The 26,507-nt window shown below is 29.0% G+C and overlaps 8 protein-coding genes and 1 non-coding gene across 15 annotated transcripts; 5 read left to right on the forward strand and 4 right to left on the reverse strand.

The window, feature by feature from the left end:
• Positions 1–226: 226 nt before the first annotated feature.
• Positions 227–4,215, forward strand: LOC117217308 (60S ribosomal protein L3). The gene is made up of 8 exons (XM_033464819.1): positions 227–312; positions 671–863; positions 1,721–1,889; positions 2,150–2,285; positions 2,375–2,561; positions 3,188–3,390; positions 3,623–3,778; positions 3,961–4,215. Exons 1-8 carry the CDS (start codon positions 310–312, stop codon positions 4,156–4,158), a joined length of 1,245 nt encoding a protein of 414 aa, XP_033320710.1. The 5' UTR covers positions 227–309; the 3' UTR covers positions 4,159–4,215.
• Positions 523–601, forward strand: LOC117204017. Its single transcript, XR_004487004.1, has one exon. It is a non-coding gene; the product is annotated as a small nucleolar RNA U43 (small nucleolar RNA).
• A 1,215-nt stretch (positions 4,216–5,430) lies between the features above and the next one.
• LOC117217313 (60S ribosomal protein L23) lies at positions 5,431–7,064 on the reverse strand. Its single transcript, XM_033464827.1, has 4 exons — positions 6,956–7,064; positions 6,637–6,720; positions 5,995–6,123; positions 5,431–5,685 (listed from the first exon to the last, which is right to left on the reverse strand). The coding sequence occupies exons 1-4, from the start codon at positions 6,966–6,968 to the stop codon at positions 5,489–5,491; spliced, it is 423 nt and encodes a 140-aa protein (XP_033320718.1). The 5' UTR covers positions 6,969–7,064; the 3' UTR covers positions 5,431–5,488.
• Positions 7,065–7,651: 587 nt separating this feature from the next.
• LOC117217310 lies at positions 7,652–9,779 on the forward strand. 3 transcript variants are annotated; one of them, XM_033464821.1, is made up of 5 exons: positions 7,665–7,832; positions 8,103–8,240; positions 8,760–9,083; positions 9,185–9,616; positions 9,688–9,779. In XM_033464821.1, exons 3-4 carry the CDS (start codon positions 8,799–8,801, stop codon positions 9,335–9,337), a joined length of 438 nt encoding a protein of 145 aa, XP_033320712.1. In that variant the 5' UTR covers positions 7,665–7,832; positions 8,103–8,240; positions 8,760–8,798; the 3' UTR covers positions 9,338–9,616; positions 9,688–9,779. The 3 variants fall into 3 exon arrangements, with proteins under 3 accessions (XP_033320713.1, XP_033320712.1, XP_033320714.1); XM_033464822.1 differs by lacking the exon at positions 8,103–8,240 and having other exon boundaries at positions 7,652–7,832; XM_033464823.1 differs by lacking the exons at positions 7,665–7,832; positions 8,103–8,240 and adding an exon at positions 8,243–8,325.
• Positions 9,780–9,813: 34 nt separating this feature from the next.
• On the reverse strand, positions 9,814–11,447 carry LOC117217314 (60S ribosomal protein L23). The gene is made up of 4 exons (XM_033464828.1): positions 11,339–11,447; positions 11,020–11,103; positions 10,378–10,506; positions 9,814–10,068 (listed from the first exon to the last, which is right to left on the reverse strand). Exons 1-4 carry the CDS (start codon positions 11,349–11,351, stop codon positions 9,872–9,874), a joined length of 423 nt encoding a protein of 140 aa, XP_033320719.1. The 5' UTR covers positions 11,352–11,447; the 3' UTR covers positions 9,814–9,871.
• Positions 11,448–12,034: 587 nt separating this feature from the next.
• LOC117217311 lies at positions 12,035–14,162 on the forward strand. Of its 3 annotated transcripts, XM_033464824.1 has the most exons (5): positions 12,048–12,215; positions 12,486–12,623; positions 13,143–13,466; positions 13,568–13,999; positions 14,071–14,162. In XM_033464824.1, the coding sequence occupies exons 3-4, from the start codon at positions 13,182–13,184 to the stop codon at positions 13,718–13,720; spliced, it is 438 nt and encodes a 145-aa protein (XP_033320715.1). In that variant the 5' UTR covers positions 12,048–12,215; positions 12,486–12,623; positions 13,143–13,181; the 3' UTR covers positions 13,721–13,999; positions 14,071–14,162. The 3 variants fall into 3 exon arrangements, with proteins under 3 accessions (XP_033320716.1, XP_033320715.1, XP_033320717.1); XM_033464825.1 differs by lacking the exon at positions 12,486–12,623 and having other exon boundaries at positions 12,035–12,215; XM_033464826.1 differs by lacking the exons at positions 12,048–12,215; positions 12,486–12,623 and adding an exon at positions 12,626–12,708.
• A 34-nt stretch (positions 14,163–14,196) lies between these two features.
• LOC117217315 (60S ribosomal protein L23) lies at positions 14,197–15,830 on the reverse strand. The gene is made up of 4 exons (XM_033464830.1): positions 15,722–15,830; positions 15,403–15,486; positions 14,761–14,889; positions 14,197–14,451 (listed from the first exon to the last, which is right to left on the reverse strand). The coding sequence occupies exons 1-4, from the start codon at positions 15,732–15,734 to the stop codon at positions 14,255–14,257; spliced, it is 423 nt and encodes a 140-aa protein (XP_033320721.1). The 5' UTR covers positions 15,735–15,830; the 3' UTR covers positions 14,197–14,254.
• A 598-nt stretch (positions 15,831–16,428) lies between these two features.
• LOC117217309 (metaxin-2-like) lies at positions 16,429–19,328 on the forward strand. Its single transcript, XM_033464820.1, has 4 exons — positions 16,429–16,598; positions 16,869–17,448; positions 17,994–18,131; positions 18,632–19,328. The coding sequence occupies exons 1-4, from the start codon at positions 16,553–16,555 to the stop codon at positions 18,663–18,665; spliced, it is 798 nt and encodes a 265-aa protein (XP_033320711.1). The 5' UTR covers positions 16,429–16,552; the 3' UTR covers positions 18,666–19,328.
• A 2,091-nt stretch (positions 19,329–21,419) lies between these two features.
• LOC117217306 (CTD small phosphatase-like protein 2) lies at positions 21,420–26,403 on the reverse strand. 3 transcript variants are annotated; one of them, XM_033464815.1, is made up of 8 exons: positions 25,787–26,403; positions 24,256–24,490; positions 23,783–23,923; positions 23,474–23,720; positions 22,832–23,388; positions 22,340–22,696; positions 22,157–22,252; positions 21,420–22,078 (listed from the first exon to the last, which is right to left on the reverse strand). In XM_033464815.1, exons 2-8 carry the CDS (start codon positions 24,466–24,468, stop codon positions 22,013–22,015), a joined length of 1,677 nt encoding a protein of 558 aa, XP_033320706.1. In that variant the 5' UTR covers positions 24,469–24,490; positions 25,787–26,403; the 3' UTR covers positions 21,420–22,012. The 3 variants fall into 3 exon arrangements, with proteins under 3 accessions (XP_033320706.1, XP_033320705.1, XP_033320707.1); XM_033464814.1 differs by lacking the exon at positions 25,787–26,403 and adding an exon at positions 25,508–25,780; XM_033464816.1 differs by lacking the exon at positions 25,787–26,403 and having other exon boundaries at positions 23,783–24,111; positions 24,256–24,396.
• Positions 26,404–26,507: the final 104 nt, after the last annotated feature.

The following is a 26,507-nucleotide window of genomic DNA, read 5'->3' on the forward strand; positions in this document are numbered from 1 at the left end:
TATTACAAATAAACCCTAAATTTAACCGTGTAATAACATCATACTTGAGTGTTTCTTTTTTTTTGTATAAAAGATCTTACTATATACATAAAGAAATTTGATAAAAAAATTTCACAAAACATCATAAAAAGAATACTTCAAATCTGCTAGTATAATACAGGTAAATAAATTATTTGATATTCCTAGTTTTTAAACACTTCCACATCTAGTTACCTTTTTATTGAAAATGTTGGTACAGCTTATTTGTCCTAGAAGTATAAAACTAAAATTTTAGGAAGTGGCTCTTCCATTTTCATCGTTGCAGTCAAGATGGTAAGTTTGTATGCTATTATCCTTCGTAAAAGTTAAGCAGATTTGTGCATTATGTTTTACATTAATGCGAGAAACAATTATTTTATCATAAAATATTTTAACAATGGCATTGTTACATTTTTCGCAATAAAAGTTAGTTAAAATGTTTTATAAAATAATCAGAGTAAGTTTCTCATACACCGGCCACGTGTTTCACTTTAATTACGTTTCATGATGATCACATTTTTTAAATGTTTATGGTTATTAAACTGAAAAATTTTGAGGATAAACTCTAGGGCGGTCTGATATATAAATTAATTGTATTTTTTTTTTACTTATATGTATCGTTCAATTAACATGAAAAATATGCCTTTTATAGTCGCACAGAAAATTCAGCGCACCCCGCCATGGATCTATGGGATTCTATCCCAAAAAAAGATCTCAACGGCATCGTGGTAAAGTTAAGGCTTTCCCCAAAGATGATCCGAGCAAACCTGTACATTTAACGGCTTTTATTGGTTACAAAGCTGGTATGACTCACGTAGTCAGGGAAGCTGATCGTCCTGGATCAAGTAAGTAATATTTTCTACTATAATTTATTTGTTTTTTTAAATACAATAGATTAAAACTATACATAATATCTATTACCTCTGTTAATTGGTTGGGAATTTGCTATACTAAGAAGCGATCACGATTTCCACCATTTTGTTGCTCAGTAGAGACAAAAATTTTGTCGCGTATTTCAATAGTCTACAGGATTACGTAAAAAAATACAAACAAGCATATTCATAGAAATATTACATGTACTTTGTATATGTTGTACATATTTATATAAATATGTACATGATTATTGCATATATAGCCATAAACCATAAAAAAAGGGTGTAGCAGCATGCGAGAAGAGATCGCTTGTCTTTATGAAGTCTTAATAATGCCTTTGTGCAATGGAAATCTGGCTTTATGTATATTTCTTTCAATATTCATGCCTCAGATATCCAATTTTAATTAGTTTTCTGTTTTTTTTTCGACTGTTAATGCTAGTTTCTTCAATTAAATATTTGGTTTTTCTTGCTCTGTGTCCAATCAAATCTAATTTTGCTCTGTAGTCAGCTAGCAAAGCAGTACTGCATGTCCGACACTATGGCCTTAGTTTGATAAATGCAGAAATGTGTTGGTCAACTTTGGTTGCGGTAAAAGAGCTGCTTGATATTGTGCAGTATGGTCTGGACCGCAGTGTCGAAAAACAACTCTATGCCCTGCGAATGCAGAGAGCAGGGAGGCACGGCATATTCCATAACCTCTTTGGAACCCATTGGGTGATGATCATTGAGACAAACCATGCCTGGCACAGTTCTATTATATTACTATAACTTTTTGTGGTACCTGCATGAATACACATCTAATTTTATATTTTGCTTTCTTTATTTAGAGGTGAATAAGAAAGAAATTGTGGAAGCAGTTACCATTTTAGAAACACCACCTATGATTGTAGTTGGTGTAGTTGGGTATATTGAAACTCCACATGGATTACGTGCCCTGACTACAGTATGGGCGGAACATTTGTCGGAAGATTGTCGTAGAAGATTTTATAAAAACTGGTAATGCTTTTATGTTAACATATATTAAACATCTGTTACGTAGTGTTATGGAGCATATTAAAATCAATCTGAAATCAGCTCTCCGCTCATTTCGATGAGAGCATTTATTTGGATTTAACCTCGAAATGAAAAAATCTTTTGATAAGGTTGATCCAAAGTGTGTGCAGTCTCCGCTCATTATGATGAGACTGGCACGTTACAGATGCGGTTATTTGTAACTTGTTATCAAAAATACAGCCATTATAGTTACTTTTGTGTAGGTATAAGAGCAAAAAGAAGGCATTTACAAAGGCTTCCAAGAAATGGCAAGATGATCTTGGCCGTAAATCTATTGAAAGTGACTTTGCAAAGATTATTAAGTACTGCAAAGTTGTGCGAATTATTGCTCACACACAGGTAATTCTATTATATAAAATGTATTGTTTATTTATAATATATTATAAAATCTTCATTTAGATATTATTTATTAAAATTGTTAATTATAGATGAAATTGTTGAGGCAACGTCAAAAGAAAGCTCATATAATGGAAATTCAGCTAAATGGTGGAACTATTGTAGACAAAGTTCAATGGGCTCGTGAACATTTGGAAAAACCGGTCCCTGTCAATAACGTCTTTGCTCCAGACGAAATGATAGATGTGATTGGCGTCACGAAAGGAAAAGGATACAAAGGTATGTCTAATATAGATCATTTCTCTATATGATTTTTAACCCTTTGTGGACGGGACGGTTCAAAGTCAACCGTACCCGTGAAGACCGAGCTGCTGCCGCGATAGTCATTTAAAATTACCAGTGCACCTTTCTGCTTAGACGTGCTTTTCGTTCATAAATGTCAAATTCTACACATGTACATGCACAGATTCTCCACAGGATAAATAAACTGACATATTTATGAGTCTTTTGCATATACGCATACATGAGATATCAGTTTTTCGACCATAGCGACAAGTTTAAGTGGGACACATATGAATCTTTCGGCTCTATCAGTTATCTTTGCCAAACGCATATATGAGTTCCTCGGCCAGATTGGTGGTTTACGCAGAACGCATATATGCGGCGGTAGTCCACAAAGGGTTAAAAATTATGTACGTAGTTTAAAGAACATGGACTAAATGATGACAAAGCATGATAAGATTTATCTGATTGTTTTGAAGATATTTCATGCTGCCTTCCTACTGAAGTCCTTACTAATATTAAAAGTTATCCTTCTAATACTAAAAGTTACGCTTCTATTCTTTTGAAGCTTGTTCTTAATGAACATAGCATGTAATATACGTATGTATGTTCAATCTTTACAGGTGTTACATCACGTTGGCATACAAAAAAGTTGCCACGTAAGACTCACAAAGGTCTAAGAAAAGTGGCTTGTATTGGAGCATGGCATCCAAGCCGTGTCTCTTTCACTGTTGCCCGTGCTGGTCAAAAGGGTTACCATCATCGTACAGAAATGAACAAAAAAATCTACAGAATTGGGCAAGGAATTCACACTAAGGATGGCAAGGTACGTGTCTACTTTTTATGATGAATAGTGCCTCTTCCCTATGTTATTTTCTTTTTCTACGAAGGTAACTTTATGAGAGGCGTACATGAATAACTTGTAGTCATAGTATCTAAAAGCCATCGATCATGATACTTTAGATCTCCAAAGCAAGTAACATGTATTATATATTAATTTATTATAAATTTCTATTGTCTGTCATGGAAAACTTAAATAAATTTTCAATATTTTTCAGATCGTGAAGAACAACGCATCTACAGAATACGATCTTACTGAAAAAACTATCACTCCTATGGGAGGTTTCCCTCACTATGGTGAAGTGAATAATGACTTCATTATGATCAAAGGTTGTTGTATGGGACCAAAAAAGCGTGTAATAACATTGCGCAAGGTAATACGCTATGACCGGCTTTTTTTAGTAATTTTACTAATATTTTCGTGATGAAATTCATAGAGCCGTTACTGTTATGAAATTAAAGTGATATTTAATGATAGGACTGATATGTAATCAGAATTATAATTATCTTATATCAAATTGATGTAATTATAATACAAACATGTATTTCTTTATAGTCTTTACTGGTACATACCAAACGTTCAGCATTGGAAAAGATCAATCTTAAATTCATCGATACCAGCTCCAAATTTGGACATGGTCGTTTCCAGACCGCTGCTGATAAGGCTTCGTTTATGGGTCAACTTAAAAAAGACCGCATTCGCGAGGAACAGGCACAAGCTACTACCTCGGCACCATCAGCTACAAGTGCTTAATGGAGCACGTTGCATACTCAAATCTGTACGCAGTGGGAAAATAAAAAATTGTATGAGGAACTTCACCGACTTTTAATTTTGTTGTAATTGAAAAATCATATTTTCTTATCATATTCCTTTTAGAATTTTTGAAGTGTTATAACCAAATATACAAAATATTTTTAATACATATGTGTTATGTATTGTTTAATTCTATTGTATTAAATTGCATATAATTGTATTTGTATATAGGGTTATGAAATTGTGGTACATTTCTAAAAAGCTAACTTTGATGCAAGACAATACAAATACAATTCATTCTATTATAAAAATTTTGATATATGCGGTATTAAATTATTTACCTGAGTGGAGATTTAAATCATTTACTTAATATAAATTATCGAAGACGGATCAGTTCCACCGTTACCAGATCGTGAGAATTTTAACCTTTTGCGGACGGAGAAGTTCAAAGTCAACCATGAACGTGAGGCCAAGCTACTACCACGATAATCACTTAAAATTACCTGCACACATTCCTGCGTAGATGCGCTTTTCGATCATAGATGTGAAATTCTAGACACGTACATGCACAGATCCTCTACAGGATAAATAAAATGACACATGTCTCTTGGTAGTATTAGTTGGTTTCGCCCAAAACATATATGAGTTTCTCAGCCAAATTGATGGCTTACGCAGAACGTATATATGTGATGGTAGTCCGCAAAGTTTCACTCTGCAGCGATGAAAGTGAATCTGATGGAATCAAACACAATCAATTGGAACTAATCGCAAATTGAATAATGCTCAGATAAGTTAATCTGTGTATCTTTTAAAATTATAAATTATTTAATAGTAGCATTATTTCTTTAAATACTATAATGTTGCATTTATAAATCTTGTATTTCTCACGTTAATTTAATACATGTTGCTAGAAAGTGCAAAATTGCTCCTAATGAAAAATTCAAACAATCTATTAGAAGATTTGCTGATATACGTAGAAGCCCAGCAGCTATGATTTTAATACCTTTCTTTCTTGGTTCGAAAATTTCCGTAAAATTTCAAAAAGAGAAAACAAGTAACTTTCAGCAAATTCGAGGTAATGATGTTATTTATATAACGTAATATATATGCATGTATTATTTATTAACAATATTCTTACATTTTTAGCAAATTCTATAAATAGAAATGGTTCTGTAATTGAATCAGAAATTGTTACCAGTTCTACCAAGGCAAATGTACAGTGCGAGCGCTCCGTTAACGGGGTATAACACGGTTGTATACAATACAACACAATATGACAAGAAAATACTCAAATTTATTTTATTAAAGGGCAATAGTTTCTACAGAATGTTTACGCGATACTGCTGGCGTTGGATGCTATTCTCGGCCACAAATCTGCACATTCTTTTGCAACGGGTCCTGTAATAGCTGACCCTTTCATTTCTCCCTTATTATTGACAATGACTCCTGCATTGTCTTCAAAATATATGAAAACACCATCCTTCCTTCTAAACGGTTTTCGTTGCCGTATTATGACTGCAGGCATAACTACAAAAAAGCAGTTTAAAAACGTTATCAATAATGTTACTTGTCTCTATTTAATCATACAAATTATATACTTTCTCTTAATCATCGCAAAAGAAGTATAGAATGACCATGTTTGTATCTCTTGATAATCGTATAAATTAATTAATAATTAAATAATAAAAAACAAGAATTCTATATAATTAATTTTGAGAAGTTCTTTCTATAGAAAAAAGTTACTACTTTAACATTAAATGAATAATAAAAATAATAGAGATACTAGTGTATACATGCTTTGAGATGAATACTGAATTACAAAATGGTTCCAATTACCCTTTTTCCTAAGTTCAGGTTTTCCCTTTTTGACAGTAGCAACTATCATATCGCCTGATCCTGCAGCTGGCAAACGATTTAGCCTGCCTTTAATACCTTGAACTGCGATGACATACAAATTTTTGGCACCTATAAAAAAAACGTTTATATTACAAATTCAATCTAATAAAATTCAGAAGCTTTTATGGAAAAACTTGAATTTAATCAAATAGCAAGGGTGAACGATATATTGGTTGAAATTGCATAAATGGATAATACATATTTCATAGATTCGTTGGCCTTCTCCATTTATGATCATTTCAGTTTAACACACTTCTGTTAATGGTATTAAATAATAACTACATAGTTTTAATAACACTTTTTTGCTTGAATAAGCAATTTAGTTACTAATATTTATTCATATAATGATATGTGATAATGTTCAGTTTAAGTAAAATTTCAGAAATTTATTTACAAAACTATTATACTAAAGAGCTTTAGTACTACTAAATAACTGTTTATAATATTCGAGGTAAAATTAAATCTATGAGAAATAATCAAGAAATGTCAGTAACAACCGTCAACCACGTGTTGTTTTTGTTCATAAAATAGCCAGTTTTTTTAGGTTAAGCTTTATTGTTATAACATTTTCTAAATACTTACCAGTATTATCGGCGCAATTTATGACTGCCCCAACTGGTAAGCCCAGTGATATTCTAAATTTTGCTCCGGCAGAACCACCACGTCCTTGAAAAATAATAATTCCACATTAGTGATTCCTATTAATGTGCATGTCTAACGGGGTATTTTTCTCCAATGCAATCATCGATTTATCCAGGTTCTGTTGCTATTAGTGAAAAATTATTTTTCCAACTGTATATTACAAGCATTCGTTTGACATTTGTCCATTTCTTTTTGAATTGATGGCTAACACTTTAATGGATTTCGTTGCATTTTCGTTGGATTTGGAGAAACAACTTACCTCTCTTCGACATCTTGCTGTGTTTAAAAGGGAAAGAAACTGCTGTTTATCGCGCATTAACTTTCGCGCAATCACGAATCGCTTCCGACGCGGGGTATTTGCAGTGTTCAAATTTCAAATCAATTCTTTGTCAAGAAATTATGGTAATTAATTTGACACAGCTAAAAAAGTACAATTCTAGTATTCTCCTTCCATCGTGTTATTAATGAATTTTTTATAATATATTTAATTTACTATATATACTTGTATAAAATTATCTCTACTATAAATTGTTTAGTTCTCATTTAAGAAAATGAGGAATATTTTATTTTAAATATATGTATACATTTTCATCCAAGTAGTAGTAGTATTTCAATTAATTAAGTATCATTAATCTATATATATTTAATACTATATACATTTTTGTTTTGAACTATGTTACAAATTAGTCAATCTTATTTGTATATATGTAATTATAATTATTATTATAGATTTACAATTACTTGTTTTTGCCGTTATATAAGAATGTTAATAAACATATAATGTATAACAATTAATTAAATATTTAATATCTCAAATTAAAAATTAATAAACATTAAAGTAAACATATAATGTAATTACATAAATATTTAATACATATACTTTATTTAATGGCTATTTAATTATAATGTAATTGCTTTAAGAAGAATACAATATTATATTATAACAATTTCACTGCATTAATTTTTATTATAAAAAAGAATCGATATTCCCTTATAACCGATTTTCCTTGTTCTGTCATTTGATGTAGCTCAGAGTAGAGCAAAGTAATTAAATTCCACGTTGTTATTAGTATTACACTTACCAGATAAAATGCCTTGTCCCCTGTTAGCAGATTCTATCACTCTAGAATTGGAAGGTAACTATTAAAACTTTATTTCAATACATACTTTGCGTTTAAGTTCTGACTGCCATGAAACTTAACCTTATCTCTCAAATTTACGTTATTTATTCACTTTTTTTTATGCATCCTTAAATAATGGCTAAACTTTCACATAAAAGATACTATATTTCTTTTGTAAAGCTTTTTTTAGTTTCACCATTTTTCTTTTATCTAATGTTTTTCTCATAATTATGCAAAACCTTAGTATTATTGTTTAGAAACCCTAATTAATACTCTTTTCTTTAGCACAAGAGCCATGGCCACAGCCAATTACTTTGTATCAACCATATGTTATATCGGACAAATTCAATTAATGACTTAGAAACATAAAGCTATTATCTGAGCTTGCAAAATGCATTGTGCACTGCTTAAGATGCGGAACAGGTAGCGAATTGGATAGTTGCATGTTACTTTGATCGATGTTTGCTTCCTGTTTGTGGTACTAATTTTATGGAGGGGTCGATACAATGTATGTATCGTTTGTGATTTTAATTTACCGATTGTTTTGTAGTTTTTCTGGTACTTTTTAAGAAATTTCGTTTATCTTACGTTTGGTCACGTCCTGTATGCCTGTACAAGCTGACAACAATTTTTTAAACTATGTGATGTATTAATGTTTTATATAACGTACGATTTTTTGTATATTATATCATGTATTGAATATTATCTGTGCAATTTTTTAATATTATTTGACGATGTTCATAATAATAATTCTAATACATTATTAACAACACAAAATATAGTAGTGATATTTATAAATTTTGTTAATATTCATTTTCTCTTCATTCTCTTGTCATTACTAGGCTTTATTTCCCTATCGCACGTAATTATATATTAATAAAATATTGCTTCTATTTATTCCCATTGAATATATATTTATTATACGCATTATTTTGATCGTAGATTTTGTATTGGAATGTTACATGACATTCTTTGAACCACATGGCAGACCAAGATAATGCAGATTACTATGCACTTTGTACAAATGACCAAAATAAGACAGAAGGTCTAAATGAAAGGCTAATAGAAACGAGCATATCTCAATCATTGTGTGACCTAAATAGTAGGAATAATAGCGTTACAGTTGAAAATGCAGCATCTGTTTCTCCATTACTAAGTCACTATAAATATCATTGTTTCTCACATCATGATAGACCAGTTAATTTTTCATCTTTACCAATGTATCTTCCACCCATTAGTGTATTTTGGGATATAGAAAATTGCCATGTTAGTATTAAATCTTATAATTTTATATTACTGAAATGTATTACATAATACTATAGTTAAATATATTTGAAGATATAAAATATTTCTTATGATTATTACAGGTACCAAAAGGAAGGTCTGCCATGGCTGCAACCCAAGTAATTAGAGAAAAATTTTTTGGTGGTTATAGGGAAGCAGAATTTATTGTAGTTTGTGATGTATTAAGAGAAAATAATCGGGTTATAAAAGAATTGAATAATGCTCAGATAAGTTAATCTGTGTATCTTTTAAAATTATAAATTATTTAATAGTAGCATTATTTCTTTAAATACTATAATGTTGCATTTATAAATCTTGTATTTCTCACGTTAATTTAATACATGTTGCTAGAAAGTGCAAAATTGCTCCTAATGAAAAATTCAAACAATCTATTAGAAGATTTGCTGATATACGTAGAAGCCCAGCAGCTATGATTTTAATACCTTTCTTTCTTGGTTCGAAAATTTCCGTAAAATTTCAAAAAGAGAAAACAAGTAACTTTCAGCAAATTCGAGGTAATGATGTTATTTATATAACGTAATATATATGCATGTATTATTTATTAACAATATTCTTACATTTTTAGCAAATTCTATAAATAGAAATGGTTCTGTAATTGAATCAGAAATTGTTACCAGTTCTACCAAGGCAAATGTACAGTGCGAGCGCTCCGTTAACGGGGTATAACACGGTTGTATACAATACAACACAATATGACAAGAAAATACTCAAATTTATTTTATTAAAGGGCAATAGTTTCTACAGAATGTTTACGCGATACTGCTGGCGTTGGATGCTATTCTCGGCCACAAATCTGCACATTCTTTTGCAACGGGTCCTGTAATAGCTGACCCTTTCATTTCTCCCTTATTATTGACAATGACTCCTGCATTGTCTTCAAAATATATGAAAACACCATCCTTCCTTCTAAACGGTTTTCGTTGCCGTATTATGACTGCAGGCATAACTACAAAAAAGCAGTTTAAAAACGTTATCAATAATGTTACTTGTCTCTATTTAATCATACAAATTATATACTTTCTCTTAATCATCGCAAAAGAAGTATAGAATGACCATGTTTGTATCTCTTGATAATTGTATAAATTAATTAATAATTAAATAATAAAAAACAAGAATTCTATATAATTAATTTTGAGAAGTTCTTTCTATAGAAAAAAGTTACTACTTTAACATTAAATGAATAATAAAAATAATAGAGATACTAGTGTATACATGCTTTGAGATGAATACTGAATTACAAAATGGTTCCAATTACCCTTTTTCCTAAGTTCAGGTTTTCCCTTTTTGACAGTAGCAACTATCATATCGCCTGATCCTGCAGCTGGCAAACGATTTAGCCTGCCTTTAATACCTTGAACTGCGATGACATACAAATTTTTGGCACCTATAAAAAAAACGTTTATATTACAAATTCAATCTAATAAAATTCAGAAGCTTTTATGGAAAAACTTGAATTTAATCAAATAGCAAGGGTGAACGATATATTGGTTGAAATTGCATAAATGGATAATACATATTTCATAGATTCGTTGGCCTTCTCCATTTATGATCATTTCAGTTTAACACACTTCTGTTAATGGTATTAAATAATAACTACATAGTTTTAATAACACTTTTTTGCTTGAATAAGCAATTTAGTTACTAATATTTATTCATATAATGATATGTGATAATGTTCAGTTTAAGTAAAATTTCAGAAATTTATTTACAAAACTATTATACTAAAGAGCTTTAGTACTACTAAATAACTGTTTATAATATTCGAGGTAAAATTAAATCTATGAGAAATAATCAAGAAATGTCAGTAACAACCGTCAACCACGTGTTGTTTTTGTTCATAAAATAGCCAGTTTTTTTAGGTTAAGCTTTATTGTTATAACATTTTCTAAATACTTACCAGTATTATCGGCGCAATTTATGACTGCCCCAACTGGTAAGCCCAGTGATATTCTAAATTTTGCTCCGGCAGAACCACCACGTCCTTGAAAAATAATAATTCCACATTAGTGATTCCTATTAATGTGCATGTCTAACGGGGTATTTTTCTCCAATGCAATCATCGATTTATCCAGGTTCTGTTGCTATTAGTGAAAAATTATTTTTCCAACTGTATATTACAAGCATTCGTTTGACATTTGTCCATTTCTTTTTGAATTGATGGCTAACACTTTAATGGATTTCGTTGCATTTTCGTTGGATTTGGAGAAACAACTTACCTCTCTTCGACATCTTGCTGTGTTTAAAAGGGAAAGAAACTGCTGTTTATCGCGCATTAACTTTCGCGCAATCACGAATCGCTTCCGACGCGGGGTATTTGCAGTGTTCAAATTTCAAATCAATTCTTTGTCAAGAAATTATGGTAATTAATTTGACACAGCTAAAAAAGTACAATTCTAGTATTCTCCTTCCATCGTGTTATTAATGAATTTTTTATAATATATTTAATTTACTATATATACTTGTATAAAATTATCTCTACTATAAATTGTTTAGTTCTCATTTAAGAAAATGAGGAATATTTTATTTTAAATATATGTATACATTTTCATCCAAGTAGTAGTAGTATTTCAATTAATTAAGTATCATTAATCTATATATATTTAATACTATATACATTTTTGTTTTGAACTATGTTACAAATTAGTCAATCTTATTTGTATATATGTAATTATAATTATTATTATAGATTTACAATTACTTGTTTTTGCCGTTATATAAGAATGTTAATAAACATATAATGTATAACAATTAATTAAATATTTAATATCTCAAATTAAAAATTAATAAACATTAAAGTAAACATATAATGTAATTACATAAATATTTAATACATATACTTTATTTAATGGCTATTTAATTATAATGTAATTGCTTTAAGAAGAATACAATATTATATTATAACAATTTCACTGCATTAATTTTTATTATAAAAAAGAATCGATATTCCCTTATAACCGATTTTCCTTGTTCTGTCATTTGATGTAGCTCAGAGTAGAGCAAAGTAATTAAATTCCACGTTGTTATTAGTATTACACTTACCAGATAAAATGCCTTGTCCCCTGTTAGCAGATTCTATCACTCTAGAATTGGAAGGTAACTATTAAAACTTTATTTCAATACATACTTTGCGTTTAAGTTCTGACTGCCATGAAACTTAACCTTATCTCTCAAATTTACGTTATTTATTCACTTTTTTTTATGCGTCCTTAAATAATGGCTAAACTTTCACATAAAAGATACTATATTTCTTTTGTAAAGCTTTTTTTAGTTTCACCATTTTTCTTTTATCTCATGTTTTTCTCCTAATTATGCAGAACCTTAGTATTATTGTTTAGAAACCCTAATTAATACTCTTTTCTTTAGCACAAGAGCCATGGCCACAGCCAATTACTTTGTATCAACCATATGTTATATCGGACAAATTCAATTAATGACTTAGAAACATAAAGCTATTATCTGAGCTTGCAAAATGCATTGTGCACTGCTTAAGATGCGGAACAGGTAGCGAATTGGATAGTTGCATGTTACTTTGATCGATGTTTGCTTCCTGTTTGTGGTACTAATTTTATGGAGGGGTCGATACAATGTATGTATCGTTTGTGATTTTAATTTACCGATTGTTTTGTAGTTTTTCTGGTACTTTTTAAGAAATTTCGTTTATCTTACGTTTGGTCACGTCCTGTATGCCTGTACAAGCTGACAACAATTTTTTAAACTATGTGATGTATTAATGTTTTATATAACGTACGATTTTTTGTATATTATATCATGTATTGAATATTATCTGTGCAATTTTTTAATATTATTTGACGATGTTCATAATAATAATTCTAATACATTATTAACAACACAAAATATAGTAGTGATATTTATAAATTTTGTTAATATTCATTTTCTCTTCATTCTCTTGTCATTACTAGGCTTTATTTCCCTATCGCACGTAATTATATATTAATAAAATATTGCTTCTATTTATTCCCATTGAATATATATTTATTATACGCATTATTTTGATCGTAGATTTTGTATTGGAATGTTACATGACATTCTTTGAACCACATGGCAGACCAAGATAATGCAGATTACTATGCACTTTGTACAAATGACCAAAATAAGACAGAAGGTCTAAATGAAAGGCTAATAGAAACGAGCATATCTCAATCATTGTGTGACCTAAATAGTAGGAATAATAGCGTTACAGTTGAAAATGCAGCATCTGTTTCTCCATTACTAAGTCACTATAAATATCATTGTTTCTCACATCATGATAGACCAGTTAATTTTTCATCTTTACCAATGTATCTTCCACCCATTAGTGTATTTTGGGATATAGAAAATTGCCATGTTAGTATTAAATCTTATAATTTTATATTACTGAAATGTATTACATAATACTATAGTTAAATATATTTGAAGATATAAAATATTTCTTATGATTATTACAGGTACCAAAAGGAAGGTCTGCCATGGCTGCAACCCAAGTAATTAGAGAAAAATTTTTTGGTGGTTATAGGGAAGCAGAATTTATTGTAGTTTGTGATGTATTAAGAGAAAATAATCGGGTTATAAAAGAATTGAATAATGCTCAGATAAGTTAATCTGTGTATCTTTTAAAATTATAAATTATTTAATAGTAGCATTATTTCTTTAAATACTATAATGTTGCATTTATAAATCTTGTATTTCTCACGTTAATTTAATACATGTTGCTAGAAAGTGCAAAATTGCTCCTAATGAAAAATTCAAACAATCTATTAGAAGATTTGCTGATATACGTAGAAGCCCAGCAGCTATGATTTTAATACCTTTCTTTCTTGGTTCGAAAATTTCCGTAAAATTTCAAAAAGAGAAAACAAGTAACTTTCAGCAAATTCGAGGTAATGATGTTATTTATATAACGTAATATATATGCATGTATTATTTATTAACAATATTCTTACATTTTTAGCAAATTCTATAAATAGAAATGGTTCTGTAATTGAATCAGAAATTGTTACCAGTTCTACCAAGGCAAATGTACAGTGCGAGCGCTCCGTTAACGGGGTATAACACGGTTGTATACAATACAACACAATATGACAAGAAAATACTCAAATTTATTTTATTAAAGGGCAATAGTTTCTACAGAATGTTTACGCGATACTGCTGGCGTTGGATGCTATTCTCGGCCACAAATCTGCACATTCTTTTGCAACGGGTCCTGTAATAGCTGACCCTTTCATTTCTCCCTTATTATTGACAATGACTCCTGCATTGTCTTCAAAATATATGAAAACACCATCCTTCCTTCTAAACGGTTTTCGTTGCCGTATTATGACTGCAGGCATAACTACAAAAAAGCAGTTTAAAAACGTTATCAATAATGTTACTTGTCTCTATTTAATCATACAAATTATATACTTTCTCTTAATCATCGCAAAAGAAGTATAGAATGACCATGTTTGTATCTCTTGATAATTGTATAAATTAATTAATAATTAAATAATAAAAAACAAGAATTCTATATAATTAATTTTGAGAAGTTCTTTCTATAGAAAAAAGTTACTACTTTAACATTAAATGAATAATAAAAATAATAGAGATACTAGTGTATACATGCTTTGAGATGAATACTGAATTACAAAATGGTTCCAATTACCCTTTTTCCTAAGTTCAGGTTTTCCCTTTTTGACAGTAGCAACTATCATATCGCCTGATCCTGCAGCTGGCAAACGATTTAGCCTGCCTTTAATACCTTGAACTGCGATGACATACAAATTTTTGGCACCTATAAAAAAAACGTTTATATTACAAATTCAATCTAATAAAATTCAGAAGCTTTTATGGAAAAACTTGAATTTAATCAAATAGCAAGGGTGAACGATATATTGGTTGAAATTGCATAAATGGATAATACATATTTCATAGATTCGTTGGCCTTCTCCATTTATGATCATTTCAGTTTAACACACTTCTGTTAATGGTATTAAATAATAACTACATAGTTTTAATAACACTTTTTTGCTTGAATAAGCAATTTAGTTACTAATATTTATTCATATAATGATATGTGATAATGTTCAGTTTAAGTAAAATTTCAGAAATTTATTTACAAAACTATTATACTAAAGAGCTTTAGTACTACTAAATAACTGTTTATAATATTCGAGGTAAAATTAAATCTATGAGAAATAATCAAGAAATGTCAGTAACAACCGTCAACCACGTGTTGTTTTTGTTCATAAAATAGCCAGTTTTTTTAGGTTAAGCTTTATTGTTATAACATTTTCTAAATACTTACCAGTATTATCGGCGCAATTTATGACTGCCCCAACTGGTAAGCCCAGTGATATTCTAAATTTTGCTCCGGCAGAACCACCACGTCCTTGAAAAATAATAATTCCACATTAGTGATTCCTATTAATGTGCATGTCTAACGGGGTATTTTTCTCCAATGCAATCATCGATTTATCCAGGTTCTGTTGCTATTAGTGAAAAATTATTTTTCCAACTGTATATTACAAGCATTCGTTTGACATTTGTCCATTTCTTTTTGAATTGATGGCTAACACTTTAATGGATTTCGTTGCATTTTCGTTGGATTTGGAGAAACAACTTACCTCTCTTCGACATCTTGCTGTGTTTAAAAGGGAAAGAAACTGCTGTTTATCGCGCATTAACTTTCGCGCAATCACGAATCGCTTCCGACGCGGGGTATTTGCAGTGTTCAAATTTCAAATCAATTCTTTGTCAAGAAATTATGGTAATTAATTTGACACAGCTAAAAAAGTACAATTCTAGTATTCTCCTTCCATCGTGTTATTAATGAATTTTTTATAATATATTTAATTTACTATATATACTTGTATAAAATTATCTCTACTATAAATTGTTTAGTTCTCATTTAAGAAAATGAGGAATATTTTATTTTAAATATATGTATACATTTTCATCCAAGTAGTAGTAGTATTTCAATTAATTAAGTATCATTAATCTATATATATTTAATACTATATACATTTTTGTTTTGAACTATGTTACAAATTAGTCAATCTTATTTGTATATATGTAATTATAATTATTATTATAGATTTACAATTACTTGTTTTTGCCGTTATATAAGAATGTTAATAAACATATAATGTATAACAATTAATTAAATATTTAATATCTCAAATTAAAAATTAATAAACATTAAAGTAAACATATAATGTAATTACATAAATATTTAATACATATACTTTATTTAATGGCTATTTAATTATAATGTAATTGCTTTAAGAAGAATACAATATTATATTATAACAATTTCACTGCATTAATTTTTATTATAAAAAAGAATCGATATTCCCTTATAACCGATTTTCCTTGTTCTGTCATTTGATGTAGCTCAGAGTAGAGCAAAGTAATTAAATTCCACGTTGTTATTAGTATTACACTTACCAGATAAAATGCCTTGTCCCCTGTTAGCAGATTCTATCACTCTAGAATTGGAAGGTAACTATTAAAACTTTATTTCAATACATACTTTGCGTTTAAGTTCTGACTGCCATGAAACTTAACCTTATCTCTCAAATTTACGTTATTTATTCACTTTTTTTTATGCATCCTTAAATAATGGCTAAACTTTCACATAAAAGATACTATATTTCTTTTGTAAAGCTTTTTTTAGTTTCACCATTTTTCTTTTATCTAATGTTTTTCTCATAATTATGCAAAACCTTAGTATTATTGTTTAGAAACCCTAATTAATACTCTTTTCTTTAGCACAAGAGCCATGGCCACAGCCAATTACTTTGTATCAACCATATGAAGTTGAACAAATATTATTACCTGACAATGCAAATTGTTTAGCTGTACAAGCTTTCCTTAAAATGTGTGGCCTTGATTTTCAAATAGAACCAAGAAGCAATGCAGAATATATGTCCCCATCTGGCCGTGTACCATTTATTAAATGTGGGGCATTTTTAATATCTGAATTTGACAATATCGTATCATTCATAGGGAATAAAGGCAGAAGTTTGTCAGACCATTTATCTGCAACTTGCAAAGCAGACATGAGGGCTTATATGTCATTAGTGAATAATGTTTTTGTAAATGCTGAGCTATATATCTGTTGGGTTGATGAACCAACTTTGAATGAAGTAACTAAAGTAAGGCATGGTAGTGTATATCCATGGCCATTAAATCACTTTTTAAATTGGCAAAAAAGAAAGGAAGTGATAAAGAAACTCAATGTACTTGGCTGGTATAGTAAAACTATAGAAGAAGTATGTAAGGAGGTTCAAAATTGCTGTACAGCATTGTCTGAAAGATTGGAGGGTAGTGATTATTTTTCTGGAGAGAAGTAAGTATAAGTTATTAATTTAGATTGCTATAAATGCTTTATTTCTTTTTGTTAATTAAAATTAAACATAACAAATATCTTATATCCATTTGAAATTTTTTCATTGACAAAAGTGTACTGTGTTTTTTGTTTAATATCACTGATGTTTTGATTTTTGAAAAGACCTACTGAAGTAGATGCTCTTGTATATGGTCACATATATTCCTTGTCTTCAATCACTCCTTCTCTCCCACCTACTGTTCGAGAGATTGCTGCAGCTATACAAGATTTTCCTAAACTTCTTGAACATGCATCAAGAATTGGACGAAATTACCTGAATAATTGTTTGCTTGAACCTCCTGTTTATGATTTTGAAATCTGTGCATCTTCTTCCAAAGAAACTCTATGGAATTATTCTGAATCAATTGAAGCGTTACCACCACTTTCAGAAGATTCTTTCGAAATTCTCCTTTTAAATCCCTGAATCCTTGTAACAGTGCATTTGTTGCCATAGTTTAAATACATGAAATTTATATTTGACAATATTTTTATTTAATTATATTTAGGACACCTAATGAATTGGATGCCCTAGTTTTTGGACATATTTTTACGATAGTCACAACACCGCTACCTGGTAACAAACTAGCAAATATTGTCCAGAGCTATCCACTGCTAGTGCATCTCTGCAAACGCATTGAAACTAGGTATTTCCAGCGTTCAGAAGATTAGGAGGAATTTCCCTCGGGCTCTAGATACGTCGAAATTATGTACTCTGATAGTACTGATATGAAGTTCCTGTGCTATGCACGCACTCTTGATAAAGATCAAAGTAAAAAAGTAAAGCCAAAATTATGTAGTATCTTATAAACAACTGTCTAAAGAAAGATAAATTCCTTATACTATTCAAAATGATATACAAACTGTGGTTTTAAATAATTTTATTAAGGTATTATGTTATGTAACGCATGAGGCACATATATTGTATATCATAAATATGATACAAGTTACAGTAAATAAACAAACGTTCAATGTATCTGAAGCCCGAGTCCGAGAACTAGTAAGAAATAGTAAACTTTATAGAAAATAAAGAAAAGTATTGATAGTTGTTGTAGCTATTAAATATGAAAATTATATTAGCGTTGAACATGAAGTATCGTTGAATGTATTATTCTAAATATATAATATTACACGTGACATTTTTCAGCATTTTTTCTCCTCAAGAGATACGGGTGAAATAAAGTAACAAAATGTTGGAGGCGAGAATTAAGTAATACGACTTTGGAGATTTCTAAATATATGTTCTTGGAAAACAACAGGAATGCATAACCGATAAAAGGTATCCGTAAATTAGGCGTTTTACAAAAATATTTGTCAGATATTGTTAGAAACGATAATGTTAAATCATTGTTTATTTCTCCAATGACAATTGTTTTCAATGTATTTTTGTCAGCATTTATTTTTAACTTAAATCATTGAAGAGAATTATGTACAATAACAACCATTCTGATATTAAGTATAACTATATATGTGTTAATTGACAATAAGTATCTTTTTATCATAAAAATTGCATATATTTAACTAATAATATTTGTTATTTTGTGTGCATTTTAAATAACTTATTCACATTTTGTTTTAATTTTATTTTAATTGAAAGTTTATATTAGCTACATGAACTAATTTATACTTATGTGTAAAAAGTATTTATGTCATTACTAATGTGCATTGTTTTCAATGTACATCTGTATTACATAGATATCTTTTACACGTTATAATAAAACTCTACTTGTCTAGTCAGTTCATTATAGCATACTTTTCTGTGTGAAATTGTAAAACATTCTTAGATATCATATGTAAAATAATATAATTATGTATAATAAGAGCTAAATTAAATCTAAGTTATTGGAATAATGTTCGAATTATTTTTTTTTTTCATATTCTTAATTGAATTGGAAGATGAATATTTAATACTAATTACGCAATTATGAGTTATCTCGTATAAATATTAAAATATGTCTGTTACATATTTCTTGTCTCCAGCGTTTAGTTACAGCAAATACTAATTATATTCACCTTCAAATTTTTTATTAAAATTTGTATACTTAATAGAGAGAATGTAAATTTTTTGATTTCTTTCAAAATATTGTTTACAGTTCAATGCTTTCACATATAGGAATATCGTTAAATAAACACTGTTTATCTCCTTATTGCAACAATTTATATCTGAATATATTCATTTTTTAGTGATAAATAAAAGAATAAATAATATAAAGACTTTCTCCATACATAACAAGCATGTATTTTCCTCCCTACTGTTATTATTTTTATTTCTTAATAGTATCTTTCAATAACAAATACTATGTAAGAGCTACTATTATAATATGCATGAGAATACAATTTGATTATTCTAAAGAAAACATAAGCAGTTTGCAATTTGTTATTCATTGAAATTATAAAAAGATATTATGTAGAAAAAGAAAAATACATACAGCGATTTACAATGATAAAATTAAATTAGTGAAGTCATTTCCAATATTGCACGATGTGATTCGTAGAAAATTATAATGATTATCTTGATTGAGGCTTGTTAGATAATGATCTAATCATTATCTTATGCTTCAAAGGAACTCAAAAAATTAATAGAAGAAGCAAAAAAATTTATCCAATACAGGACAATTGAAGTTTTACATCTTTTATAATAAAGATTGATATTACACATCTGTAAATTCGTGATGTGAAGTGTGCATACAATCTTGAAGTATAGTAAACACTACAAGATGTAACAAGTTTACAGTTTTACTAAATTGTGGCGTTTTGATATAAATTTCTGGCTATGAATTACACGCAATTCTTTAATTCTATTAGATATAGCAGGATATAGCGATATAATTGTCTCACGCACGTTTATACAGATACATACACATCACATGTACTCGTAATTAAAAAATTATGAATATATGTATATATGTATGCACTTAAAGAACTTGTAATCTACACTGATTTATACTTGCAGTGCTCAACTGAAAAGTTTAAACATTCATACTTTCAATATATTGATTAAAAATAATCAGATTGAGATCATATTTATTTATAACTAAACTTAAATATAGAAGACATTACATCTTTCCAGAAGACTAATTGTATTTATATATAGCTATATAGCAAAAAATATTATAAATTTAACAATAATTATTTGCAAAATGACAACTGTAGACAATAATAATCATTTGTCGTATGTTTAAAATTTATAGAATATCATTTTATGTAACTAAAAACAGAATTACTTGTGCGAAAATATTTAATCAAACACAATAAGTCTGAAGTTGTTAATTATAATTTTGATTAATGCAAAAAGTAGTTTTATTCTGAAAGTATAAGTTTAATATTCCTATTTTCTTTCTTTTTCTTTTTTACTTTGTTAATAGGTACGACTTCTGCTATGTGTGGACTATGCTCAGAAATAAAAACTAGCGATAACGGAAGTTATTCGAAAATGGAAGTTTGCATTTTATTCATTTATGTTTATCCTATCAGTATATTTTGTTTCTATTCAATGAACTTACTATCTCTTGGAACAAATAATTGAATTAACTATTGCAATAATTTCATCTCATAGATGATATTAGATTTTTACTTAACTTACTTTATAATTGGATAAATATATTGAATGCTTTGCATATTTTTGCATACAATGAATAATATGATTAACTTCATGAAGTAAATAGTATCACTTCCAAAAAAGAAGAAAAAGAAAACTCGAATGCGATCGATCTTAATTTCTTAAATAAAATTTTAATATCTAGTATTTGATTATTTTGACATCTCTCAATTTAACATTATGCATATTTTATATATATTTTGTTTAATTACATTTTATTCATTTTCTCTACAACTAAGAATATGAAGAATATTTAAATTGAGAGATATCTATAATTTGCTATAATGTATCTACTAGAGCAATTTAATAACAAGTGTATAACCTCATTTTTTAATAATTTAGATTAGAATATTATTTATGAAATTTTCTCACAATAACACATAAGCCCTGGCAGTCACTGGTATCAAATCTTGATTTGTCTTTATGTGATTCGTAAAGAGAGAGTTTCATTATTTATTTATTGATTGGTACCTGCCCAAATATTTGATAAATATAGATTCTAGTAACTGCTATGTTGTGATATTTCTTAACAATATTATGTTAAGATGTTAATTTTTCAAATGTATTTTTACACTAATCTTTTTAACAAGATTGATTTAAGTTCCTTACAAATAAGTACAAAATTTATTATATTTAAATAATAAATTACCTTTTTTTTGAAATTTTATAAAAATCATAGCGCAAGAATTATCTCAACTTTTATCGATATAACTATATTTTGGTTTTTAATAATTTCAACGATGCCGTATCGAATATTATTAACAAAACATTATTGCAAATTATAGAATTTTCTTTTGGCGTGTGTTATTGCACGCTTTGTATGATATCTTACATTTATCTGCTGAATATATCCGTAAGATATACTATACATGTACGTACTTATATAGGCTAACAGCTTTTGAAATGTTAATCTTGTGTTTATGAAATGAATTAATCTGGTGGTAAAAAACTGAAGAGTCGAAATTGTTCTCTAATACGTGGTCTAACATCTCCACCCTAAAATGTTAATTAACGTTTATTTTATTATCAATGTTTGTTGCAAATCACCTAACATAAACTTTATTAAATACTTACCCAATTTACTAAATTTTCTAAGAAAGGTAACAATTTCATTAATTCATTATCTGAACGATCGGCAAACCAACTTTCTATAGGAATACCATTTTCTAACTGTAAAAGAAATATTTTATTAAAATCAGAAAATATATAACTGTTCTTTTTTTCAATATTTTAAATATGACAAAGCCATATTCTTACTTGGTATCCAAATGCTTGTGGACTATTATCGATAATAACAGTTTTAGATAAATCTCTACCGAGTATAGATAGATCCTTAATATAATTTCCATTTACGCAAACACAGTGTTCTCTGAACAGACGATACTTAATCAATTTTCGTGTTGGATCTAATAGATTCATTAATTTGTTTGCATAAACTCGTTTACTTGCAGTAAAAAGGATCACTTCATACAATGACGAGACATGTTCTAAAAATTCACGAAAATAGGGTCTTGTTCTGACGAACACCGTGTATGTTACATCTTGAAAGACGACTGGAAAGCGGAATGCTGCATCCGAAAGTTCTTGCAAGCTACAGTGAACTAATGTTTCATCCTGTATAAAAAAAAAAATCTTTTTATATCCCTTCGTTCATTTTCTGTAATATTTTTAGATTTTATTAAAGAATTATTTTGTTACTGTATTAATTTTTATTATGCATTTTTTTATGATAATTCAAAATATTCGTACCAAATCTAATACGAGACTAAATTCTGGACTACTGCGTGTTTTAAGAGGAAGAGCAGGACACCTGGCTCTCATCGCTGGAGTCAAAGGTGGTAAGTGTTTAATGAAGACATAAGGATCAAATGGTTCCCAATCTTCTTGAACATGAGTAACCATATTTTCCATATCACAACTTTCTACTATTTCCTCACTTCCAACTTCCATATATTCAACGTCATGGTAATCGTTCTCAATATCATCGGAATCATATTTTTCAGTAACATTCCCGTTTGTATCTGGCGAATGATGATGGCTTAGACTATACATGGTTGTAGTACCATACTTTGTAGTAGTAAAGTTTGATTCATATTTTGACAAATGGGTGTCAACAGAACATTGAGTTTTTGACGAATTACTATTGTTCGCATTATTATTGCTAAATGTGTACTTTCCATTTGGACAATACTTTTCTGATGAATAAGAACGAGTTCCATACATGGATGTAGAATGCATTAATCTATAGCATTCTTCAGATGCTTTTGTTTGTGTGCAATGTGCGGAATAATACAGCGAACTAGTATCTGTAACAAAAGGAATGTATTAGTTGCATATGTGTTACACAAAGCCAAATAAATTATTATAAGCTATATTTGTAAGTATGCATACCAATACTTTTGCTTTCTTCATCATCCAATACATATGAAAGGTTTGAATTTGAACCTATAGATGCAGGAGGCATTAGATTTGATAGTGGTGATACACTCGGAACGGAAGATTTGATGTCATTTACACTGGTTATGGAAGAACAACATGAGTCTGTGTTTAATATAGATGAGTACAAAGATAAACTAGTTGTATTCCAGTTTTCCTTAGATTCTTCAGAAACTTTTGATACTGTTGCACATTTTTCTGGCTAAAAAATTTATATTTTTTATTATTAGTTATTCAAAAACAAACTAGTTCAAAATAACTTACAATAACTGCATCTTTTGTAGAAGATCGGTGTAAAGGAGTTGAAGTAACCATTGATCGTTTTATGCATTTTCTTCTACGAGGCCCTCTCTCTCGTCTATTAGGTGTAGATTTTACGAAACGTAAAACATTTTCTTTACAAGCCTACGAAGATAATAATCTTTTTAACAAAACTGAAGTGAAGTCTTTACATTAACCAAATGACTTCGATTGTAGTTCTAAGAAATCTAAGTGTATAACATCCTTGAGAGTTAGTCAGTCACTCATTAACCGCTGATTAGTTAGAAAGTATTTCTTTTTAAGGAATAGTGAAGTTTGTTTTAATAAATGACCTGCAAAGATCATTTACATAAGCTAATAATAATAATGTAGTTTGAAATATCATAATTGAATATCAATGTTTTAGATAGCAACACAAAAAGATACAACAGATGTGAGAAGTTAGGGTCAAAGGAAAAATAGATACTAATGCATACCTCTTTTAAGAAATGAGTACATCTATGTTTCCATCGTGTCAGTCTACCACATTTGTTTGGTGTATTAATGCGATAATTATTATTATTTACAGATGGAAGTTTTCGTAAGCTGCTAACTTGTACCCGATGGTGAGATGTTTTAGTTCTGGATACACAACTTACGTTTAAACGACCACGTAGTCTTCTACTAACATGCTCACTTCGTAACCACATTTCAGAGAAGTATCTAAATGGCCTAAAACAACATGTAACCATAGAATATTATTGTACTATTTAAAAATATTAAAATTATACAACTGTTATATTAATCAAAATCAATAAGTAGCATGAATCAATTTCTTGTTAATCAACAGAAGGAAGGTAAATAAATATATACGCATAATATAATGTATACTTATAGAAATTATTAGAGATTTATTTATTAATATTATTATATCTATATATATATATCCATTTCTTTTGTAGATACATTTTTTTATAAAGAATGATCTAATAATACCCTATTGTAACAAATAAATTTAAATATAAAACAAAATTTATTTTTATATATTTTAATTATATTTAATTTTTCTTTTTTGTTTTCAAGCAATTAATCAAAATACATTTTCTTAACAACTATTTTAAATACAAGTTTCATTGTAACAACTGACATAAAAAATTCTATTTAAATTCAATGGGTATTTTCAACAAAATTATACATTTACAACATCCGAGATACATATTTCTTAACTTTTTACATAAATAATTTATCTCTCCTAGATTAGACTGAGGTATATGAAAAACAGTGGTTTGAACTAAACATAAAATTTCATGAAGGACAAAATTTTTCTAAAGAAATAATAAAATCTAAATCGTAATCTAAAAAGAAAAATCAGTTCATACATCAAACAAAGAGAGATCAGAAGATCAGAAGATCAGAAGATCAAAAGATCAAAAGATCAAAAGATCAAAAGGTCAAAAGATCAAAAGATCAAAAGATCAAAAGAAAGATCAAAAGATCAAAAGATCAAAAAGCTATCAATTATTAATGTTTGATCGTGTCTTAGAAATTGCGCGGGAAAGAAATTCGATCATATCGTAAAAAAGGGGCGTTCCTGATCCACGGTTTCTTGTAGTGGTTCTATATACGTATACATATACTCGTATAAGCGTCACACTACGCACGCACGCACACAAACACGCGCATACAAATACACATAGATGCACACTTAGAAGTATATATCGATTTATATGCAGTGTGATACTTGGTTACATTTTCTAGTATCTTCACAGAAATAGTGTAGATTTGTGTGCACAACCGAATAATCGGCGAGATGTGAAATGAAATTTATATTACATGATAAACCGTGCACGATGCTCATCTTATTCGATGGTACTGTATATCGGACATAAATCGATCGAAAGTTTGAAAGTGCAATGTTGTGCCGCGGAAGCGGCGGCACCCAACAATTGTAACGCCTGAAAATTCCCGCGAAAACTATCCCGCGTGAATAAATGCTTAACTCATGTTTCAACTTATGATACCGCTTACCATATCTCTTAATTAACAGACACACTTATTAAATACAGAAATAAGTCAGTATGTGTTGTGGTCACACGCGTTTCATTCAAATCGGTAGCTCGCATTCACTTTTCATCCCCCGAAACTAAACAATCATGGCTGCGGCGTCACTCGAAAATACATCATGAATCAAATTCAACACTACTTCGTTAACACATATTGTTTCTCACAAATATGAATCAAATTTTTCAATTCATTTTTTAAATCAAAGTCATGTGAAAGATAATATAGTAAAAATATATCCTACAACTATATTTTTTATTGAAATTTGATTAATTCTACAAGTTTTCCGGTTACAAATGCGACATCTATGTTTTAAAGACACTTCTTTTTAAGGCGCTTGTTCATTAAGAGAAATCGAACCAAGTACTTACTGTTTAGCCAAAATTAATTAATTGTCCAAATATTTATAATTTATACGTAGATAAAATTCATATCAAACCTTAGTATGTGCCATAAAACAAATTTAGAACGTCAAGATGTTGTTATATGTAGATAATCCTTTCCTATATACTGTTCTATATACATACACCATGAATATACATTTGTATTACACAAAATTAAATGTTTTGGATAAAATGAAATAATATGACGAATAATTATATAAAGAATAGAAATAATTTATGTATATGTTAATTAAATAATAAAAAAATATATTTTCAAAGATAGACTTTACTGGTTTTGATTCTAT

Source organism: Bombus bifarius, unplaced genomic scaffold, assembly GCF_011952205.1.
Source record: "Bombus bifarius isolate JDL3187 unplaced genomic scaffold, Bbif_JDL3187 scf7180000007975, whole genome shotgun sequence".
Lineage (NCBI taxonomy): Eukaryota > Metazoa > Arthropoda > Insecta > Hymenoptera > Apidae > Bombus > Bombus bifarius.

Bases quoted from the DNA above. Each gene is read 5' to 3' on its own strand.
- LOC117217311 (XM_033464825.1), top strand. From the start codon at position 13,182: ATGGCAGACCAAGATAATGCAGATTACTATGCACTTTGTACAAATGAC. The intron at 13,467-13,567 runs GTTAGTATTAAA...TGATTATTACAG, and splicing joins GGGATATAGAAAATTGCCAT to GTACCAAAAGGAAGGTCTGC.
- LOC117217314 (XM_033464828.1), bottom strand. The intron at 10,507-11,019 runs GTAAGTATTTAG...TTTTTTTTATAG, and splicing joins AAATTGCGCCGATAATACTG to GTGCCAAAAATTTGTATGTC. The intron at 10,069-10,377 runs GTAATTGGAACC...GCTTTTTTGTAG, and splicing joins ACCTGAACTTAGGAAAAAGG to TTATGCCTGCAGTCATAATA.
- LOC117217313 (XM_033464827.1), bottom strand. The intron at 6,124-6,636 runs GTAAGTATTTAG...TTTTTTTTATAG, and splicing joins AAATTGCGCCGATAATACTG to GTGCCAAAAATTTGTATGTC. The intron at 5,686-5,994 runs GTAATTGGAACC...GCTTTTTTGTAG, and splicing joins ACCTGAACTTAGGAAAAAGG to TTATGCCTGCAGTCATAATA.
- LOC117217315 (XM_033464830.1), bottom strand. The intron at 14,890-15,402 runs GTAAGTATTTAG...TTTTTTTTATAG, and splicing joins AAATTGCGCCGATAATACTG to GTGCCAAAAATTTGTATGTC. The intron at 14,452-14,760 runs GTAATTGGAACC...GCTTTTTTGTAG, and splicing joins ACCTGAACTTAGGAAAAAGG to TTATGCCTGCAGTCATAATA.
- LOC117217310 (XM_033464822.1), top strand. From the start codon at position 8,799: ATGGCAGACCAAGATAATGCAGATTACTATGCACTTTGTACAAATGAC. The intron at 9,084-9,184 runs GTTAGTATTAAA...TGATTATTACAG, and splicing joins GGGATATAGAAAATTGCCAT to GTACCAAAAGGAAGGTCTGC.
- LOC117217309 (XM_033464820.1), top strand. From the start codon at position 16,553: ATGCCTTGTCCCCTGTTAGCAGATTCTATCACTCTAGAATTGGAAG. The intron at 16,599-16,868 runs GTAACTATTAAA...TCTTTTCTTTAG, and splicing joins TATCACTCTAGAATTGGAAG to CACAAGAGCCATGGCCACAG. The intron at 17,449-17,993 runs GTAAGTATAAGT...AATTATATTTAG, and splicing joins GATTATTTTTCTGGAGAGAA to GACACCTAATGAATTGGATG.
- LOC117217306 (XM_033464814.1), bottom strand. The intron at 23,924-24,255 runs GTATGCATTAGT...TTATCTTCGTAG, and splicing joins GTACTCATTTCTTAAAAGAG to GCTTGTAAAGAAAATGTTTT. The intron at 23,721-23,782 runs GTAAGTTATTTT...TAAATTTTTTAG, and splicing joins CTACAAAAGATGCAGTTATT to CCAGAAAAATGTGCAACAGT.
- LOC117217308 (XM_033464819.1), top strand. The intron at 3,391-3,622 runs GTACGTGTCTAC...AATATTTTTCAG, and splicing joins TTCACACTAAGGATGGCAAG to ATCGTGAAGAACAACGCATC. The intron at 3,779-3,960 runs GTAATACGCTAT...ATTTCTTTATAG, and splicing joins GTGTAATAACATTGCGCAAG to TCTTTACTGGTACATACCAA.